This window comes from Bacillus rossius, chromosome 15 (genome assembly GCF_032445375.1).
Source record: "Bacillus rossius redtenbacheri isolate Brsri chromosome 15, Brsri_v3, whole genome shotgun sequence".
Classification (NCBI taxonomy): domain Eukaryota; kingdom Metazoa; phylum Arthropoda; class Insecta; order Phasmatodea; family Bacillidae; genus Bacillus; species Bacillus rossius.
This window is the reverse complement of record NC_086342.1, coordinates 3,544,004-3,564,361: the sequence shown is the minus strand read 5'-3', so window position 1 is coordinate 3,564,361 and position 20,358 is coordinate 3,544,004. Positions and strand designations below refer to the sequence as shown.

Below are 20,358 nucleotides of genomic sequence, written 5' to 3'. Positions count from 1 at the left end.
TCCACAAATGCAATTTTGTTCCCCAATGAATTTAATACATATGTACATTTTGGTATTGAATCTGTGCTTAATAATTTTTCATTCACTGAATTTAATATATTAAAAATTTATGTTTTTGTAATATAAAATGAATTTTGATTAAATATGCTGATTAATTTCATGACTTTTTTTTTTTTGTTGAATTTCAGTGCTTTAGTATGTATTGCATATTTGTTATATATGGTGTTTTGACATGCTTTTCATTGCTATTTCATCTTTATCGCAATTCACCATACAATCTTGTTTCTACTTGTACAGAAAACGCATTAATCTGTGAATAATAGTCTAAAATTTTTATTTAATGACACAGTAGTGTCCCACTAATCCGGGCCTGGATTTTTTTTTTGGTTCTGTTTATCCTACATCAGTTCATAGGTTAAAAACTAAGGCATGCATATATATTAGTAATAAAACTAAAATTGATCTGTAGAAAAAGTTGTATTCATAAGATAGAAAAACAGATCGATTTTTATAGTTTCACCCATGTCAAACCAGTATAATGATTTTAAGCTAATCTCGACAGTGTGGCCCTAGTGGTGAGGTCACAGTGGTGAGGTCACAGTGGTGAGGTCACAGTGATGTGGCCCTAGTGGTGAGGTCACAGTGACGCGGCCCCAGCGGACTCACCAGTCGCTCTCGCCCACGATGATGTGCACCTTGCTGGTGGGGAAGCCGTTGAAGGTGGTGCTGGCGACGAGCGTGTAGGCGCCCATGCTCTCGAACATGAGCCAGTCGCCCACGTCCAGCGCCGGCAGCAGCACGTCCTCCAGCACCAGGTCCATGGAGTCGCACGTGGGGCCCCACACGGACGAGGGCGTCATCTTCCCGCTGCAGCCCTGCGCACGCCGACACTCGCCGCCGTCTCCACTCAGCTCATCATGCTTACTGTTCCATCACACACACGTCGTACATGTTGTTTCGTAGTGGTATTTCTATGATACTACTTTATAAATATGTTACTATTCGCAATGTTTCAGCGCTATTGCCGAAATACCTCGCGTGAGTGAGCCTCGTGCTACTATCTGGCGATCCTAACAAGAACAAGCAACATTGGCTGCTTTAATTTTTTCCTTCCGCCACGTCTGCTAAAAGTTACACAATAGATTCTAATTTTATTTTTAATATATTTCTGTGTGCCTCAAAGGGTTAAGCCGTAGACCACACGGAAAGCTACGCTATGTTCGCTGCGCCAGGTGGCATGAAAGGATAGCCTAGTTTGCGACGTTGGAGAGACGCATGCCGCGGGATTCGAGTGATGCCTCCGGAGATAATATTGTGCTGGATCTCACAGTACGCAAATAGAAATGGGTTAGGAATTTAATCATTTGATAAAGCAGCTGCTTGCGAGGAGACGGAAACCAGGTCAAACATCCTATGTGTTTTTTTTTTTATTGGTTCAGAGTTTCTTCCAGATACACGTCTACTGTCGGCACGCGAATAAAAGCAGTTTCAAGCAGACACAAACGTGTCTTGAATGGCCCTCCAAGTAAATGGCTTCTCTGGCGTATGTCACAAGGAAGAAACTGCTGGCACAGGCATACCTCATCGCAGTCTAATGAGCAGAGACCGGAAAAATTCGCAGATTCATTTCGTGATGGGCTGAAATTCAAACACGTGTACAATTCTGCTGGAGCTCTCTGGGCCAATGAGAGACTATCGACCAAAGAAACATCGAATCACAAGCTACCCGGTGGAGACGACTCGCAATTTAGTAACCAATGAACACGCGTGTTTACTTGAGATGTGCAGGGGATAACGGAGGCTATCCCGGAGGTCATTCAATCCGCGAATTTTGTACGGTCCCTACCAGCGAGTGCTAGAACACCTGGTGGTTCAGAGTTTCTTCCAGATACACGTCTACTGTCGGCACACGAATATAAAGGCAATTTCAAGCGGACACAAGCGCGTCTGGAATGGCCCTCCAAGTAAATGTCACAAGGAAGAAACTGCTGGCACAGGCGCACCTCGTCGCAGTCTAGTGAGCGCACGGCACGGCACGGCAGGGCAGACCCACCTTGAGGGGGACGGCGGTCGGGTGGAAGTGGTCGTACAGCACCACGTTGAAGGCGCCGTACACGCCCTCGTTGATGTAGTACATGAAGTGCGAGACGGCGGCGTCCTTGTCGCCCGCGCCGCGCACCTCGCGCTTGGAGTGCACGCAGGTGGCCAGCGTGAAGGCCGAGGCCACGAAGTAGCGGCCCGGCTCGGCGATCACCTGCACGTCGCCGTCCCCGAACCAGTCGTCGAGCGCCCCGTTCACCACGCCCGCGATCTGCCGACCACAGGCACCCGGTACTCTTCGGTGTTCTCTACGGGGAGTCTCTATCCCTTCCCCTCATCAAGGCTACGAGTTCACATCCGTACTACAAAATTTTATTTATTAATGTTTTTTAATACGTCCACTGACAGTTAAAAGAACTACCATCCAAAGATGGAGTTATCAGGGAAGAAAAATTTTTTATGAACCAATAAAAGCAAAAAAAAATTAATTAATGAAGCATTCAATAGTTTTATCAATATTAAGGACCTTCCTTACCTGGGCACACACTTGTGTGCAGAACTTCAGGGGAAAAATGAGATTTTTGAAAACTACAAGTTATCAGAATGGGGGTCTGTTGACAAAAAAGGCATTTTAAGAATTGATTGAAGGCCGATAAGCAGTTTTTAAACTGTATTTTAAGAAGAGTTAAAATACCTAATTATAGGCATAAACCGACCGGCAAGGATTCTTGAAAGCACTCGAAGGACATCACGGTCGCAGCTCACCTCGTGCAGCGAGGAGCCCTTGACGCCGGGGAAGCCCCCGCCCAGGTCCAGCAGGCGGAAGCGGTAGCCCACGGTGGCCGCGTAGTTGAAGAGCTGGCGCGCGGCGAGGATGGCGCGCCGGAACACGGGCGGGTCCCCGCAGCCCGACCCCACGTGGAAGCTCACGCCCACCACGTCCAGGCCGAGGAAGCGTGCCGCGCGGATCAGGCGGGGGCCCTCCGTCTGTGCGTCGCAGCCGAACTTCATGCCCAGGTTGCACTGCGCCACCTCCGCGTCGCAGCGTATGCGCAGCACCAACCTGCGCCGTCCAACCCGCAAGTCACGCGTCTGACGAGACCCCGAGCACTTCCGCGTGGTTTGTGGTGGAAACAGGAGGTATAAATTCACAGATAGTTCTCTCACTTATAATTATTTATACATTACAGATTAACAAAATTTTACAGTTTAAGAATCTATATTTTCAATCTTCAAAGGACAAAATTTAATGAAATGCTTGGGAACTGGGAAAAATGCATGTCTTGATAGATACGTTCTTTAAATGATCTATATGCAAAGGTGTATTATGAGTAGGGACAGGAACTTTTCGGTGAATAAAATTATTGAAAAGCGGTGAGCAAAAGTACCAAAAGCGGTGAGGAAAAATGCCAAAAGCGGTGAGGGAAAAAAGCGGCGAAATGTATCTAAGCATACCTTTTTTAAGAAAAAGTTAAATGAACTCAATTAAGATTGATCAAAATGTTTAAAACCAACATTTAGAAGTGAAAAACCCTTCAAACTTAAAAGCTTTAAAGACAAGGAGATTAGCTACTCTTCCAGAAAGTCAAAACTTTTGGGGTTTTGAGGGAAGGTTTGTCAATAAAATATATTCCTAACTCAGGTGGTATGCTAGGCCAAAAAAGTTAGGTTTGTTTAGTTTTAGGTTTGGTTGGTTTAGGTAAGTCTTATTTTATATTTGGTCAGTTTAGCATAGGTTAGTTTTAAAATGCCCATTTCCAACTCGCTTAAGTTGGGTTTGGTTTTGAGAACTTCTAAATTTAAGCCGCTCCATTATTACTGATATTGATGTAGGCATAAATACAAACCTTCAACGTATTTATTCATTCAGTTTAAAATAGTGGGGTCCTGAAATTTATGAAGTGGGATATTCGCTTTGAGGAACACCTCAAAACTGCTTTATCTGTCGAATAGAGACCATCAGAAGAAAATTCTTTGGCCCTATCTAGTGCGTTTGTCATACTTCGGCATCGCGAAGCAGCGAGAAAACTGTCAACACGATATTCGTTCAGTTACCGCAACGAATAGCCACCGAACAATAAGGGAAGCCTACAACTCACGTAGTTTCGGTTCCCTGAAAGAATTTCCGAAAATTTCCGAAGTTTTGCATTTCGGTATTAACGCCACTTCAGCCGCTAAATCAGAAGTTCAAGCATGATGTGACAGACCTAACCTAACCCTTCGATTTTTTTTTTAAATTTCAATTTTTGAGAGAAAGCCTAAGTTGCACGAACGTGGTAGGGAACCGAAACAACGTGAGTTGTAAGCTACCGGAACAATAATAAATGCACGCATGTGCAGTAACCTTACACAGCCGAAGAAAAAAAATTACATACATCCATAAATTTGTTTGTTGCAGTTTAAAATTGCCTGACGTATTTTATGGTTAAGTAAATTATGCATAAAAAACACACTTGTAATTTTCGTTGCTATCAAAACGCGGTATCGTTTTTATCTACCGAACACGATTGATCGTATGATTGAACAACAATCGATTGTTCGTAAACGTTCGTGTTCTTTCTCGCATTCTCGTACTGCTACGTTGGTAACACGTAAATTGAGTAACGCGTTTTGTTTTGATAATGGCACGAGAAACAAATGTTGAAGCTTGTAATATTAAAATGCAAAATATAAACGGTCCTGAATTACCGTCATCTGTGGTCGTTAACCTCGCCGTGATATTATTGGCACAGAATGTGGTTTTTGTGGTTATGGCTGGAGAAAATAAATTATTTACCTTGTTTTGCCTAGTAATGTCGGCACGGTGAAATGTATTTTTATGTAGTGTTTTATTGTTTTCTTTTTTATTGGTGCGCTGGTGTTATGAACAGAAGATGAATTATATCTAAATTATATGTGTGTGGCAATTTAAGCTTAAAATAACGAAATTTTGACCAAATTCGCGACCAAACAGTGGAAAATCGCAAAATTCGTATTTTCGTAAAAAAAAGGGCCAAATTCGCGAAATAACGACGGTGATTCGCGATCACGAAAAGTACCTGTCCCTAATTATGAGTTAATACAAATTCTTTGGACTACGCCATTGCAACTTTGTACTATTTGTCATGGAAAGAATTTCAAAAACTAAAATTGTATTTTATGAAAGAGATCAGATGTCAGTTCCCGAAATGTTGCAACTGTGTTCGTCAATGTTGTTGTGTTTTCCATAATATCAGTTTATCTTCATCGTTACATTCATATATTTGGTCTGTTGTCCAGGTTTTGCTGTCTGCCTACATTTACTGTTATTGTTGAAACTGTCTCACCATGTTCATTTATTATTATTTTTTCATAGAATTCCTTCAACCAAATTCTTGTGCTGTCTGATATTTGAATGTGTTCATCTGTGCTGTCGTTGTGTTGCCCATAATACCTGTTTGGGTACATAGTTGGGTTTATCTATACAGTAGAATACCGGTACAACGTACCTCATTATAAAGTATATTTCACTTTAACGTATTTTTTTTAAGTCCCCGCCAAAAATCGTATCTTCACCATGCAAAATGGTTTCAGTTTAAAGTATCATATTTTCACTATAACGTATAAATTCTACTCGTAGCGTGGCATTACTACACCAAAATTTACTTAAACTGGTAAATAAATTTCCAGCTAAATGATTAATGTTGTAGAACAAACATACACAAATACCACCACAACGTATTATCTAACCTCTAAACCCTGAAAACAAAGTTACAAACAGTTGCGCGCACTACCATAGATTATACCATACGTAGTATGCGACGTGAGCAACACAACACCATTCGATACATCGAAACATGGAATTTTGAGAGTAGTATTAATTATTTAGACAATAGTGTTATGCTACGCTAATATACTGTTTGACGTCTGTGCCGGGATATTTTATTGTTATTGTTGAGTTTATTTTCAGGTTACGTTATTTAGACACCGCATTGTATTTGTGCTGCAAAATGAGATAAATGGAGATAAAAAGAAACGAAAGCAATTCACGCTTAAGGAAAAAGTGGAAATACTCAGAGAACTAGACAAAGGAAAAAAGCAAGTCGCAGTTGCGAAGACATAATATGAGATAGAACATTTAGTTCAACAGAGCATCATTCAAGCTCAAAAACAAACTGAAATAACACATTTTTTAAAAGTAACTAAACTTAAATTATACATACACACCAATGTTTAAACTGAAGTCAGATGTTGGCTAAAAAATAATGTATCTTACAATATCGCTATTTTTGTATTTTTTAATTTTTTTTTTCTCTTTGTAAAGATGATATGTATGTATGTTTCAGTACTAAGTACTTTCAGTACTAAGTACAAAAACTTGAGGTCCCTGTAAGTACTTAGTACTGAGATTCCACTGTAATCTCTAATATTTGACACAGAGTAAAAGCTTGTTCGTTTAACCAAAGTAAACTCGAAAACTATTGGACCTATTTCAAGGATTCTTTCACAGTTATAAATAAAGCTCCACTATTCCAGACGGACACACAGACAAGCTTCGAGTATGAACATGGCATCCACGTACTTGGCCGACGGGTGGAGGGCCTTGACCTTGGTCAGCTCCATCTCGTTGTCGAAGGTCATGAGGTCGACGCCCGTCGACGCGGCGTGGCGGAGGTGCGACGCCGGCTTCGCGGGGTTGGCGAAGATGATGTTGCTGGGCTCCACGCCCATGCCGAGGATCTTGTTGATCTCACCCTGCGCACAATCACACACCACATGCACATCTGCACAGCCGTCTGCATTCCACGTCTGGACACGGAATACATATACTCACAAAACATTTGCAGATTTAACAATTTAGATGCACAGGCCACAATAATCTATACAATTTTTGTGGCTATCAGTCTGTTAATTTCTTATAGACACAGGAAAAAATCGCGGGTTCAATGACCTCCAGGATGGACTGCACAGTTCTCCGTACACTCGGGCAGATGTCACCCGCTCATTGGCTGCTGTCTTGAGACGTCCCTAACGTAGTGGCCCGTGATTCGATACAGATTTGGTTGAGTGTTTCTCATTGGTCTAGAGTCCTCCAGATGAGTCGTGAGCCAATATCAGAGGCAGCAGTAAGGAATAACTATTTTAATTTTAGCATATCGCAAAATGAATTCGCCAAATATGCCTGCCCCTACTTATAGATCATGCAAACATTTACCAACAGATTCAGATTAAACTTGGCATAATACCAAAAGGTGTCTCATGTTGTAATATTAAGAATACCTTTCATTCCGATGATTTACATCTTTCCTTCAGGGGTCATTCCTTTGTTTCTGCAAGCATCATTCTACAACCATTTCACAACCCCCCCCCCCTCTCCCCTCTCCCAAAAAAATGTTGCAGACACAGAAACAGGAAAATTATGCCTACTGTTCAAAATCAAGTAATCTCCACATGAGCCAGTTATTGCAAAAAAAAAATTTACTTTAGGGACAGAATTTTTCCCATGCCTGCTGAATGAAGTGTATACTAATATGTTACACATTTCATCATTAATTTTGTAATTCTGTTTTGTTTTCAGGCCAATGTACCAAAAACTTCATGTCATTCATTTACAATGAAATCTGATGTCCTAAAGCCTAAAGCTCTAATTGTGAAAAATTTTTTCCCTTCAGATTCATTATTGCTACAGTGAATGTCTCTTATGTTATTAACCATGTAAGGTTTCACTAATAATTCTTTCAGAGAAGCAGATATCGTTAAGAAACCCTGATACTCTTTTCTTGTGCCTGATTATGGTTTAAAAAGATTTCTTAATCAAGATTAATGAATATATACTTAATAAGAACAAAAACTTTATGTAACAGAGCAAAATAGTACTGAAAATTAGGTTTATTGGTGGGAATAATAAGTTGTTTTTTTTGGGAACAGAGTTCTAGGTTCAAAGCCCAGTTTATTTATGTATTTTTGCTACACAAACTGAACTAAAAAAAAAATATTGGGACACAGCTTTTACACATGTCATGCTAAATTTTTTTTTGTTTTACTTACCTTTGAAGCACAATCAAAACCAGCTCCAAGGTCAGCCAAAAGCTTCAAGATAGTCGGGTGGTCGTTGCACTTCACAGCTGAAAACCAACACGCACATAGAATCAACACTCTCGCTCGCGAGTTCAAGGTCGCAGCTTTGCAATCAGGCACAAGGAACTGCAAGTGGCATGCAAGGCGAAATGACTCGGAACACAAACCTTGGAAGGGATTTTGCCAGGGCAAGAGCCACTCTAAAGCTAGCGAACATGGTGCAAAGCAACTCGTGACGCACAGACAAGACCCTCTCTGAACAAAGCCCGCTAACCGTAGAAAGGCTGGACGCGAGGCATCAGCGAGACGAACTCCTTGTACCGGCGGTACACTTCCCCAATGTCGAACACGTAGAACGCATTCTCTTGCACCTGCACACAGAGCACATTGCATTACCGTCCTTACGATCGTGAAACAATGTTACAAAACATCTGCGAACCTGCTCCTTTACTAATGCTATACATCATGTGGCATTCGCATTACGAATAGTCAAGACCTAGCTTATCTTGGAGTTAAATTATACACTGAAAGGTAAAAAAAAAAATCAGTCAAGTTTTGACTTTTACTCCTTTTTTCACAAAGGAATTGTAAAATGACGACTTACTCTATACTAGTAGTGTGCCCCGAACAAAATATTCTAAAATAATAATTGAGGAGGTTGCTGCAATAAGGGCCCATGCTCCAAAACAATGTTCTGGGATATCAAGGTACAAAGTTTTCTTGGCGGTCAACACACTTATGTTTAGCTCTTTGTTTCACTAAATCCAGAACAGTTCTTCGTTCACTGAAAATACGTTCACTCATTTTAAAAACAACTATTAATACACAAACACATAAAATAGTATGTAATCTATTTATCTGAAAACTTTCAATAATTAAAATGGTTCACTTCAAAAAGGGCTCATATCATCAAATAAAACTTTTCATACCCACACAACAAATTCAAATTTCTGGATAATACAGTAGAACCCCTGTCATACACTTTTCAACGGAGGGCACAAAAATGGTGTATGATGCGGGAAAGTGTATGAAAAGGGAATGACAATAATAAAAAAAATTTTCAATCTAGCATACCAGCCCAATGTCAGATTAAACTTAAATACATAATGTGTAAATAATTGCATCATATTAATGAAAGATATGAATTCATCATTATATATACATATAATAAAACTACCAGAAATGTAAAATACAGTCCATAATCAAGTAAAGCAGTCCTTTCTTGGAGAGGGAAAAGTCACCAAGCCTAAATTAGAAATAAAAAAATAAGGCTATTGTAAAAAGAGAAACAGAAATTTTTGCTGGTTTGTTTCATTTTACAAACAACTTTATGCAACAGAACAATTTTCAATAAAATTTTAACTTGAGAAACGTAAAATATAAAACAATCCGATCGTTAGAAAACAATAACAAACAAGTATATTCAGTTCAAAGATTAACGAATGCACAAAATATGAGATCCGTGCCTTGGTAAATCGCGTGCACCATTTTCATAATCATTCGCGCCACTAGTCTCGCTTGGTGCTGGCCATAGATGCTAATAGCGAAGTGCACAGTCTTCCCGATACTATCCATATCTATGGTGCGATAAAGTTATTTTCTTACGTTTGCAAAGGTAAACAATGAACGTTTTTCAAAATAAAAGCATTAAAACGTAGTTTATCAGGAGGAATATAACAAAAAAATTTGTGAATTTTAGGACTTTTCCGCTTCGTAAAAACGTATGAAACGGGAAATTAAAGATTTTATAAGTGTATGTTCCGGGAAAGTAAACCATTGTAAATATAGAACTTTCGGCGGGACCAAAATTAATCGGCGTATGACACGGGAAAATGTATGAAACGGGAACGTATCATCGAGGTTCTACTGTATTTGGTGACCAGAGAGATTAAGATATATACAATTCATTTTTGTATTCTCCCCAAAAAGGGAACATCATCTCATAGGCCCTTATTGCATCAAACTCCTCAATTGTTACTGCTGACTCATACTACTAAGACCTCATAAGTCGGCTATTCTTATTAGCAGATTGTAGACTTAATTCAGTTTTTGCCATTTGGTGACACTTTTTCCCTAGCAGCATACAATTATTCAATAACCAGGGTTTTTACAAATACTTGAACCAATTTCAAAACTTTATCAGGATCTTTGAATTAAATTTTCTTAAATTTTTCTTATATCACAGGATCATTTGTATTTATAAGAAAAATTTAACATAAAAAAAATGGAATACTAGAAGGGATTTTCCAATTTTTTTTATAGAAAGCTAAAAACATTAATAATGTCCATATGATTAGGTATAACTGTCAAACTATTTATACTTATTGTGTGAATGTAAACTTAAGTGAGGCTTTACAACTACAACAACAAAGATAAGTGTTACTGGCAAAATAAATTTTATGACTTCAAACACCATCAAGCTTATTTCTGCACTTTTTTTCTTTTTAAATAATTTTCAGAACTAGTGTAATTAATTATTTGCCATTTTAGAAGATTTTTGTAAGTGACATAAGTAGTGGCAATAAATAAAACTGTGTAGTGTAATAAAATCTTTAATTGGGCTATCCTTTATGAACCCGCAGCAAATCGTAACAATATTGTTGTCTTACGTTACGGTGCTATTTTATCGATTATTCAAAAAATAAACATTATTTGCTTTTGTGTCCTGAACGGTAACGGCACCATTTTCCTGTTATATTACTTCTCCGTTATTTTATTAGCACCGACTGTACTAGTGCTTGGCGCGCAAGATGAATCCAGCCTATCACTTGCTGACGCGGCGCAGTGATACGATGGTGTTTATTTATTTCAAAACTCAGCTAAGAGTGAACGGAGAATAGTCCAGGTCAAGGTGGTGTTATTTGAACTAGATAAAAATGAGTTTGTTTAACTGACATTTAACCTCTTACGTAATATACTGGCAGTGCTCTTTCAAGTATGTGGCCATGAAAATTGTTCATGTTTGTTAAAATGCATGTTACCAAACCATGCATACAAATATATGTATTTTTGAGCTAAATTAATCAACTTGGAAAAAAAAATTTCATACACACTTTGAAAATATTTTGAACATGTATTGGATAGTTTCACTATCCAAGTTAGTGATTTAATATAAATTAGCAGACATCTTAATTACTTAGTTATGGTTTTAAACTAATCTTTACTAATATGCATAAGTGTATTGTCTAGGTTTGAACCATAATTTATGCACGTTTTTGAAGAAAGGGGCTTTGATAAGAGCATCGTTGTCTTACATATCAAGCAAGCATCATTTCGAAATCTATATTAGTTAATAAGTTATAAGCAAAATGAAAATAGCATTGAATCTTATGAGGTTAACGCAGGTTGCATAGTGCCCCTGAAACACTGGAGTGGCCTCTTAAGCTCAGAACGCTGGGAATGCATCGGAGGTACCGGGTACCGTGCGTCCGGGCAGCAAACACACGGGCCGGCGAGGCGATACTCACCCCGGAGCCGATGATGCTGCGGATGACGCTCTCCGCGGTCCAGCCGGGCTCCACGACCTGGATTTTCTGGTCAGTGTTTGACAGCTTCATGATGCAAACAGCAGAGCGAGACGAACTATTCCAGAGAGGGTTGCACTTGCAGTAACTTTGAAATGTAGAGACTCTTGTTGGAATAAGTAAACTGGGGGAAAAATAAGAACAAATAAAAATGAAAGCTGTATTAGGCCAAAACCAACTAAGCAAGTACATGCTCAATCTAAAAAATTTTTTTTTTGGGTAGCCATTACTACATTTACTGATTTTAATTTAGACATAATTTCCAACATGTTTCACAACTTATGTGGTCCCAAATGAAAAATAAGTATAATAAACTTTCCCTTTACTTTTGAAAAAATTTCCCGGATTTTCTAAAATATTTAAATTCTTGAACAGTGATAAAAAAACCCATGTTACTGTCCAGGTGAGCAAAGAATCAATACATAAAATGTAAAGACATGTAAAGTAAGAATGTTATAGGTATATTAGCATAATGAAAACCCTGAACAGTTGTAAACGTTAAGGATGTAAAAATGAAGTAAAAATTTTTATTTTAAAAATCTTGCAGTAAAGTTTGTCTGAAATATCCCCAGTTCCTTCCACTCGTAGAAAGCCGAGACAGATGCTCAGGGGAGCTACAGTGTTTGCCGCTGCTGTTAAATCAGTACAAGATAGTTCTTGCTATCAGCAGCAGGCAACGACATGCTCCATTCTCCGTTAGGAGGCAGATAACCCATGCCATGAGATAGTGACCCAACTTTTCCCAAGATGAGAAGTTACAAGAAACTAAAGGCCACCACACACTGCAGCTTCCCAGATTTAATTAATAAACAGATGTTCCTTATGCATAACATAATACTCATAAAAGAAAACCTTCAAAGGTTGAAAATGGCAACTAATGACTCTTAACCTTTAATCACATTTCAGCAGGTGTGTATGGCCATCTCAAGTTAAATAAAAATAATTTTTTGTTTCTTTATAATTTATTTCTACAAATTTTGTTTTGTATTCAAGTTTGTTTTATATAGAGTATTATTTTGTTTCAAATATGCAATGTCTGGTGTGCTCTACAGGGCAGGCACTCACGAGGCAGCCTTAGTTCAGTGTCAGGCAGTTTGTTTGTGGCAGCGAGAGACTATGACGGCAGCAGGATGTCCCGGGAGCAGCGGAGGCAACTGTCAGCAAGCCAAGGAGGTTCGCCGTTCAGGGACAGCCTCCAGTTGGACTTGTACAGGCAGAAACCTGCCGCGGGGCTCTGGACCAGCCGACCGGAGATGTTGCAACCCTGCGGGCAAGGCAAAGCACGCGGCGCTCCTTCAAGGACTGCACACCGACGCTGGAGTCACACCAGCGCAACAGCAAAGCACTGGGTTAGTGTGAACACAGAGGTTCTCACCCGTCTGGCCACAAAAATAAACAATTATGCATAAAATGTTTCTTACCATTGCATACACACCAAACGTACAACACCATAAAAGGCTTTCGATGTTTTTAACTGACATATTTGAAGAACATATATAATTCAAATTTAACATTCAACTGTAATAATCATTAGGCATGGACATTCTAAAAAAATTTCATAAATAAATTTAGCAAAAAAAAAAAAATAATAATTTCAGTAACATATCTTGGATATTGCTTTATTTTTTACTTCTAATACCTAGATTTGGATTATAAGGGTGGATTCGGGGTACACTTAATGATTGAAAGCCCACATTAGGATTCAAGAAAATTGAGATTTGACATCACTACTAGAACATGCAGAAGCAATTATTTAACCTAAATATATTCACAGTTCAAGTATTAAAAATTATTTGGACACTAAATAATAATGAAAAGGAATGATGATTACAACCAATACCAATTTTCAATTTCTGTAATGACATGATTAAAACAGAATTATTATTTTTTATTTTTTTGCAATTTATAAGTAATAAATGCTGATCACCAAAATTTCTTACCCTGCGAGAAACAAAGCTATGTTTCCCTTCGACGATTGACGATCTCATTAACAAAGTTTGTCAGCAGCTAGCGAAAACCAGCCGTCAGTTCGGCCGATTTAAAAAAAACGAACCCCGACCCACGAACTAGACGCCACGTCCGCAGAAAGCCGGCTACCGCTCGAGAGTACGACAGAGTGCCTGATCCGGTGCGCTGATCCCGAAAGCTCTACTCGAGCTCTCAGACTCGGGCACTCATTCAAGGCAGAACTGAGTTAATACTGGCGCGCCGTGCAGTCGGCTCCCGCTTATAAGCAGCGGAGGCTCACGAGGCGTCGGCGGGGCAGGGAGATAGCACGGGCCAACAGGACAGGGGCAGAGTCTACGCAACCACGCAAGCCCGGCTGATTATCAGCCCGCAGTTCAATGGGACAGATGCCAAGGAAACAATGTCACTGGCCCCCACCCCCCAGGGCAGACTTGTTGCCACAAGCAGACTACTCACTACACTTCCAAGAGACACCGAAGCTAGTGCTAGACAGATTTGCCCTTGTCACTACTACAATACTTGCATGGCACGGAGTTGGCCTGCATGATGAAGACGACATGCATACAACCAAGTCCAATACACAGTCACAGATCAAAACCAAGTGTGTATGTTGCTTTATTTAAACTAAAATAAAAAATAAGAGTGTATGTAACTCAGAACACGTGATAGAAGTGAAACTACTTCGGCAATTCAAACATCAACTCGTAAGTAAATCGTAAGGGGTAAAAGAACAGAGAGAAAGAAGACAATTTTTTTAAAGAAAAATTAATTAACAAAATTATTACTGACTTCAAAATAACTGCACGGATATCACAAATTATTGATCAATCAATATTGATTAATTAACACAAAATTACTCAATGTTGAAATACACCATAAAGAAAAACTGTGCATTTTACTGTTTCTTCAAACAATTCTGCCATTTGGAACATTCCAAATCTCTTAAGGAAATATGAGATTCATAACAGGTAGCGCTATCTATGCGGAAAATGCAGGGACTGTCTCAACATTGCCCTCTACGCTGCTGGTTGAACAAGGAAGAATGAGAGTGCGCTGGTATCACATATAAATTTCACGGCACTCACAGCTGACTGTATAGTATACCTATAATTATTTTCGGAAACATTTGCCCTTATTCTTTAGTTTAACTCCCTCTGTTTTTTTTTTTTTTTGGACGGGGTATAAATCATAGCACAAAGAGAACGAAAACGAGCCCAGCAATGTATATAGAATAGTTTGACCAAGTACCTATTCTCTGTCCTTTTTACTTCAGAACATTTCACAACAATGTTTCACGAAAATGTCGCATTAAAATTCAGCCTTGAAACTTCACTGTCATTGTGCCCAAAAAAAAGTTTCACTTCAAAAAAAAAATTTAACATTTACTGAACACACAGTCTTGAAAGGTTAACTCCCCCCAACATGATAGTGTCTTGCAAAAACAACAACACACTGTGATGACGCCAGTTATTGAAATAGGCGACAAACAGTTTCTGGATGGTATCTGAGCCACTTTGCCAGGTGGGACTCAAGGATTGGCACCTGATGCTAGATGCTAGACGCCACATGGGCCGTTACTATGGACTACGTAACGTGCGACAGTTCGGTCGCGCTAACAAGCAGCACACACGAGCAACACCATAACAGGACGTGACGTATACCCACTGGTTGGCTCATCTAGATAAAACCATGGTTACCGGTCATTATGTACGTGGCACCTAGATTTGTCACCAAATACTACACATCTTTATACCAGAGTAGTAAATGCAAAATGACCAAACTGCAACTTACATGAACTTTTGAAACAGAATCAACACTTGGTGGCTAAATAATATGTGGATGAACTGTATCTTTAAACTATAAAAATAATTAACTTTTTTTATTACATTATTCAATTCTTTCCTTAATTTTTTATGGTTATAACAGCCAATTTTATTACTAGTGATATAATTATAATTTTTGCCACAAACTGTTTTGCTTCCTGAAGAACGTAGGTTTTTAAAACTTTGCAGGTTTTGTTTGCCAGCTAACAAAATATAACACAGCTACAGAACTGGTGAGCACACTGCCACAGGCAAATGTTATCTTTACAACAGTGGAGTCAATACAGTAGTGTCTCGATTAACCGAGTTAATGTGGACCGTGCTACCTCGGATAAGCAAAATCTCGACTAACACTGATATTTTTCAAACTTTTCTTTGGTGTAGATTCATTCACGTCGCTCCATGATCTGCCCAACTAGTACATAGCATATTTGAGGTTAAAATCTTTAGGCTTTCGAAAACAGTTAGATAATAGCTGGACAATTAAACACACATTTTTAGTTTAAAGGCGAGATACAAACTAGGAAAAACCAATCAAAAACTTTTTTATTTATAAAATATAATCACATGGCCCAAAAATTCGCCAATTGTACCGGGCATGCACAAAGTGTTGTTTGCAGTGGGAAACACAAGAACATTAAAAATACCCACATTAGTCCATTACTTGCAAGACATCAGTATTTATTAAAGAGTTTTAAGGGCCCTTAATCAATTTAAGATAAATCAAGGACTTTTTAAGGATATTAAGAAGGTGCATGAACCTAACAAATCAAGTTTAGCAACATCCATGATGATTTCCCAGTTCTGAAGATACCTCTTCAAACCCCTGAGCTATCCCCTATCTGCAGAAAGCCTGAATTACTGACAGCGACAAAGAAGACATGAGAGCAGATAGCGCTTGCAGACTTCACGGCTATCTCCAGACAGCTCGTCTGAACCAGCACACACTGGTTACGTGAAGGCCAGGAAAAACTGCTTTCCAAGAAGCTGACGTACCAGCAAAACATATACAAGAAATCTAGATGCTTTATGGAAAGTTTTGTTTTTCTTTTTAAGAATGAAGAACTGTAATGCATATATCTGAAAAAAATTAAAACTTATCATGAATTAAATAAAATCTCGCTGCAGGATGGTTCTGTAAAGTTCTGAGATAGAAGCAGTATTAGTTGAACAAGCACAGAAATGATGGGTAAATGAATGAACTAAGGCTTAAGGGGCCTGCCTAGTCAGGGGTGTACTTGTGTTGGTGAGGCGGGATGGTAAGTGCGACGCTCACCGATACACCTAGCACGGCGTCGCCTCTAAGCGCCAGGCTCTGAACAAGCGCATAGTCTCCTCACCGCGCATATGAAAACTACGTGATCTGAGCAGTAGGCACAATATTATATGGCGGAGAATGATGATAAAGGTGTAATACAAGCCTCTGGAGTACTTTCAAGAATCTATAGAATGTTTCCTGCCTAAAAACTTTTTTTTCCCAGAAAACAAATGTTTTCCATGTTCTAAAAATAGTTCATAAACAAAATAAGGAAACACAAATCACGCATCCTTAAATGCATTTCATAAACAGACAGCCTCAGATTATAAGTAGTTCTCAAATGGCATTTGTGTCCACAAAAATTCAATTACCATTCACGTTTTAAGTTTTGTTATTTTATGTTATGTCTGTATAGTTATGTATGACATTGTTTGTGTTGTGCCCACCACTTAAGCCCACAGCTGTTGGTGGGCATGTTACAAATTAAATTAAATAAATAAATTCAGAGACAATGAGCTGTGATGACAGAGAATAGAGCAAGGATAGATTGCGCGTACGGGGGAAACGTCCGCTAAGTTTCTCACTGGCTGAAGGACCGGGAATGATGCCTTGGTCGGCTACGAGTGATCAGACCACTCACTCAGCCACCGTAGCCCCTCGCAGACACAGGAAGCCGGAGCGATAAGGCCCTGACCAAAAACAAAAGGAATGACCCTGCGACGGGCAAACCACAGACGTCGTGGATTGTTGTGAGTTCGCAGGCCACCGGCGAGATAAGTCGCCTGGCCTTGTGCGCCACGGGGCAGCGCCGATAAGCCATCTGCGATGGTCAGTGGCACGGCGGTCTCGACGGCGCTCAGTGCGTCGCGCGATCTGCTTCACAAGTGACTCTTCCTGCCACTGTGCATTAGTTCATGTTACGTATATGCTTACGCTCCAAGACGATAGATAACGTTACACCCAAGAAACATTTTTGAAGTACCTCAATGGCAAAAGGATTCAAAAAAATTGCCCAAGTCTATCACTAAAGAAACATAATTCAAAATCCCACCCCTCCAGGAAGCGCGAGTTTTTGAGGGGTTACGCCCAATTCGGTCTCCCTCTGAATGAAGCAATGCAATACAAACCATACCCTTATTACGAAGGTATCTCAGCACTAAAGTCCTGGTGGAGAAGATTTACTCGGTGTCTCCTTCCTATTCAAGGTTGTCCATGCATAACTTTTTCCTGACTTTCCATGGTCAAAATTACAAAAATGGGTAATTTTTTAAAATTATACTAATTTTTGAAATTTTCTGAAGGAAATAAAGATAATCCAAACACTAGGTTTGTAACATAGGCACCCTTCCTCTCTACGCTAGAAAATTACTGGAAAACCAACTTTAAGGAGCTTGTCAAGTCAAGAGAGGATGGATGATAAGTGCAACACTCGCTGGTGTTTCTAGCGTTATGTCTCTTCTCATTGTGCATAGGAAATCTACAAGATTTAAGCTGCAACCATAACATTATATGGCGGAGAAAAATGAAGATAAATCTGAGTAAAGCAAATCCCACGAGTGGTTTCAAGAATCAGTTACAGGGTGTTTCATAGCCAAATATTAATCTGAAAATAAAAGTTTTAGCCATTTTTCACCCTTGTGCAAATACAGTTTAAAAACAAAATACGGAAACAGAACTGATCCGCCCTCAGCATATTCTTAAATGCTTTTTGTAAATAGACCCCACTTGGATATGTTGAGCAGTTTTCAGACCACATGGTTTCTTCTGGAGCTCTGCCCACCGCATGTGCCCGGGTAGGCGGGGGCCTTAAGATGCCAGCTGCAATGCAGAGCTACCACTACACAACTTCCTCTTCGAATGCCAAGACAGTTTATTACAAAATTGCCACAAAAGCCTTAAATCTAAAATTTAAACAACACTGCTTTAATATGTGATGCAGTGGCCAAAAATTTTAAAGTGGGTCAGAGAAAAATGTTCTCGTGCAGAATACGAGAGCTTCGTGCTTGGCAACACTTGCAAACTAATAGCTTGGGTGTTGACGTGTGATGGTTAGACTTGCTAAAAATAGGTACTCTTTCCAATTCACACCTCCTTAAAATGTCCTATTTTCACACATGATAACTCAATTTACGACATTTCAACACCTAACAGCACAACTTAAACTGCAGCATTTGCATCTTCACATTTTAGCACGTTGCAAATGGCTTGGGAGTTTACCTTTACAAATGTAACTAAAAGCTACTTGTCAGGTTAATATTATTTGTTCGCCCGCTTCACTACCTACAGCACATTCCAGAACTCACTGTACAGTAAAATGAGACCTGGTCTTTATGAGAACAACCAATTACTGGCAATTAAAAATTGAAAACAAATCATTTGCCAACAGTAGCAGCAAAGTCTCAGCAACCATAGTTTAAAGATATGGGTTGAAAAAAAAATCTTGTGAAATTTGTTGCTGAATATATTTTTGATTATTCTTTTCACATATTTAAGATATTTGGATTTAAAAATCAAACATATTTTTATTCCACCATCAATACAAAGAAATTAGTAGGTTTATTCATACTGAATCTTCCTTAGAACTAGCATTAGTATCTGTAAAGAAGTAATTACAATTATCAGAGATAGAGAGTAAAATGTAAAATTGATAGTAATTTAACTCCAAAAATGTTTGAATGAGATTATATAGCAGTTGAACCAAGGAAATTTTAACTAACAATGGTAACATACATACTTTGAATCTAAAACCGCAAAGTTTGCACTAGCAGCTATTGACCAGCCATATTTATAAATGCCACTGAAATATCAAGTTTTTCATAGAATTTAAAGAAAATATGGTCACATGACTAGTTCCCAACTACTGCCAGTAAATTCCTGGATATGCTTCTAGTACGACTAATAATTGTTACACTGTAAAAAAATTAAAATGTTAAAATCTAATAAAACAATACACTATAAAAATAAGTAAAAGAGTTTCCAATTTTTTTATTAGACAAATAGCAAACCTTTACAAGGGAAACATAAAAATACTTGTCACAAAGTTTCAGATGTTCAGTCCAATGCAATGACTACAACATGTCACAAAGTTTCAGATGTTCAGTCCAATGCAATGACTACAACATAAGCTTACGAGCCGTCTGTTATGCGCGTAGAGACGAGCTAATGTTGATTACCAAAGTCCTTCGGAAAATTGTTCCAGCACAAGTTCCAACATTCAGAACCACATCAAAACAGGAAATGTACACGATGATAGTTCTATAGATACCATTACTTCATGAATTCCAGTGATACCAGTGATATTAGTTATCATTAATGTGCTTAGTGTAAAAGGTACTACAAGAGACAAGTTTTTATAAATTCTGTTTATAATATGGAACCACAATGTCTTGTAATAATACCTACTTTCACCAAAATTATAATTTTAACATAGAAACATGATGGATTTTTTTTAGAATAAATATAAATTAAAATAGGTATGTCTAGGACACAACAGCTACCCACAACATAAAAAAAAATATCAGCAAATGATGAGTATTTGAAAAATATTACCATAGTAAAATAAAAATTAGTAAGAGATTTAAAATAAATTAATTTTTTTCATATACATAGATTTTGGTAAGAACTTCAAAATAAATATATGATGTGATTTGAGGCAAGTTTCTCTTAAAATTATGATTGACTTCCATTATTTTAGTCACATTTCAGTGCT

At 38.7% G+C, this 20,358-nt stretch overlaps 1 protein-coding gene across 2 annotated transcripts in view; it reads right to left on the bottom strand.

Moving 5' to 3' along the window:
- Window positions 1-20,358, bottom strand: part of LOC134539239 (antizyme inhibitor 2-like) — a 31,062-nt gene that overhangs the window by 1,419 nt on the left and 9,285 nt on the right. The window contains exons 1-9 of one of the 2 annotated variants that reach the window (XM_063381047.1): window positions 13,541-13,802; window positions 12,666-12,864; window positions 11,544-11,724; window positions 8,351-8,447; window positions 8,047-8,123; window positions 6,581-6,753; window positions 2,806-3,103; window positions 2,054-2,311; window positions 667-875 (exon numbers count right to left, since the gene is read on the bottom strand). In XM_063381047.1, the coding sequence (XP_063237117.1) occupies window positions 667-875; window positions 2,054-2,311; window positions 2,806-3,103; window positions 6,581-6,753; window positions 8,047-8,123; window positions 8,351-8,447; window positions 11,544-11,633 (1,202 nt within the window). In that variant the 5' untranslated portion in view covers window positions 11,634-11,724; window positions 12,666-12,864; window positions 13,541-13,802. Of the gene's footprint in view, window positions 1-666; window positions 876-2,053; window positions 2,312-2,805; window positions 3,104-6,580; window positions 6,754-8,046; window positions 8,124-8,350; window positions 8,448-11,543; window positions 11,725-12,665; window positions 12,865-13,540; window positions 13,803-20,358 lie in introns of those variants that run through there. The other variant, XM_063381046.1, reaches the window with a different exon arrangement.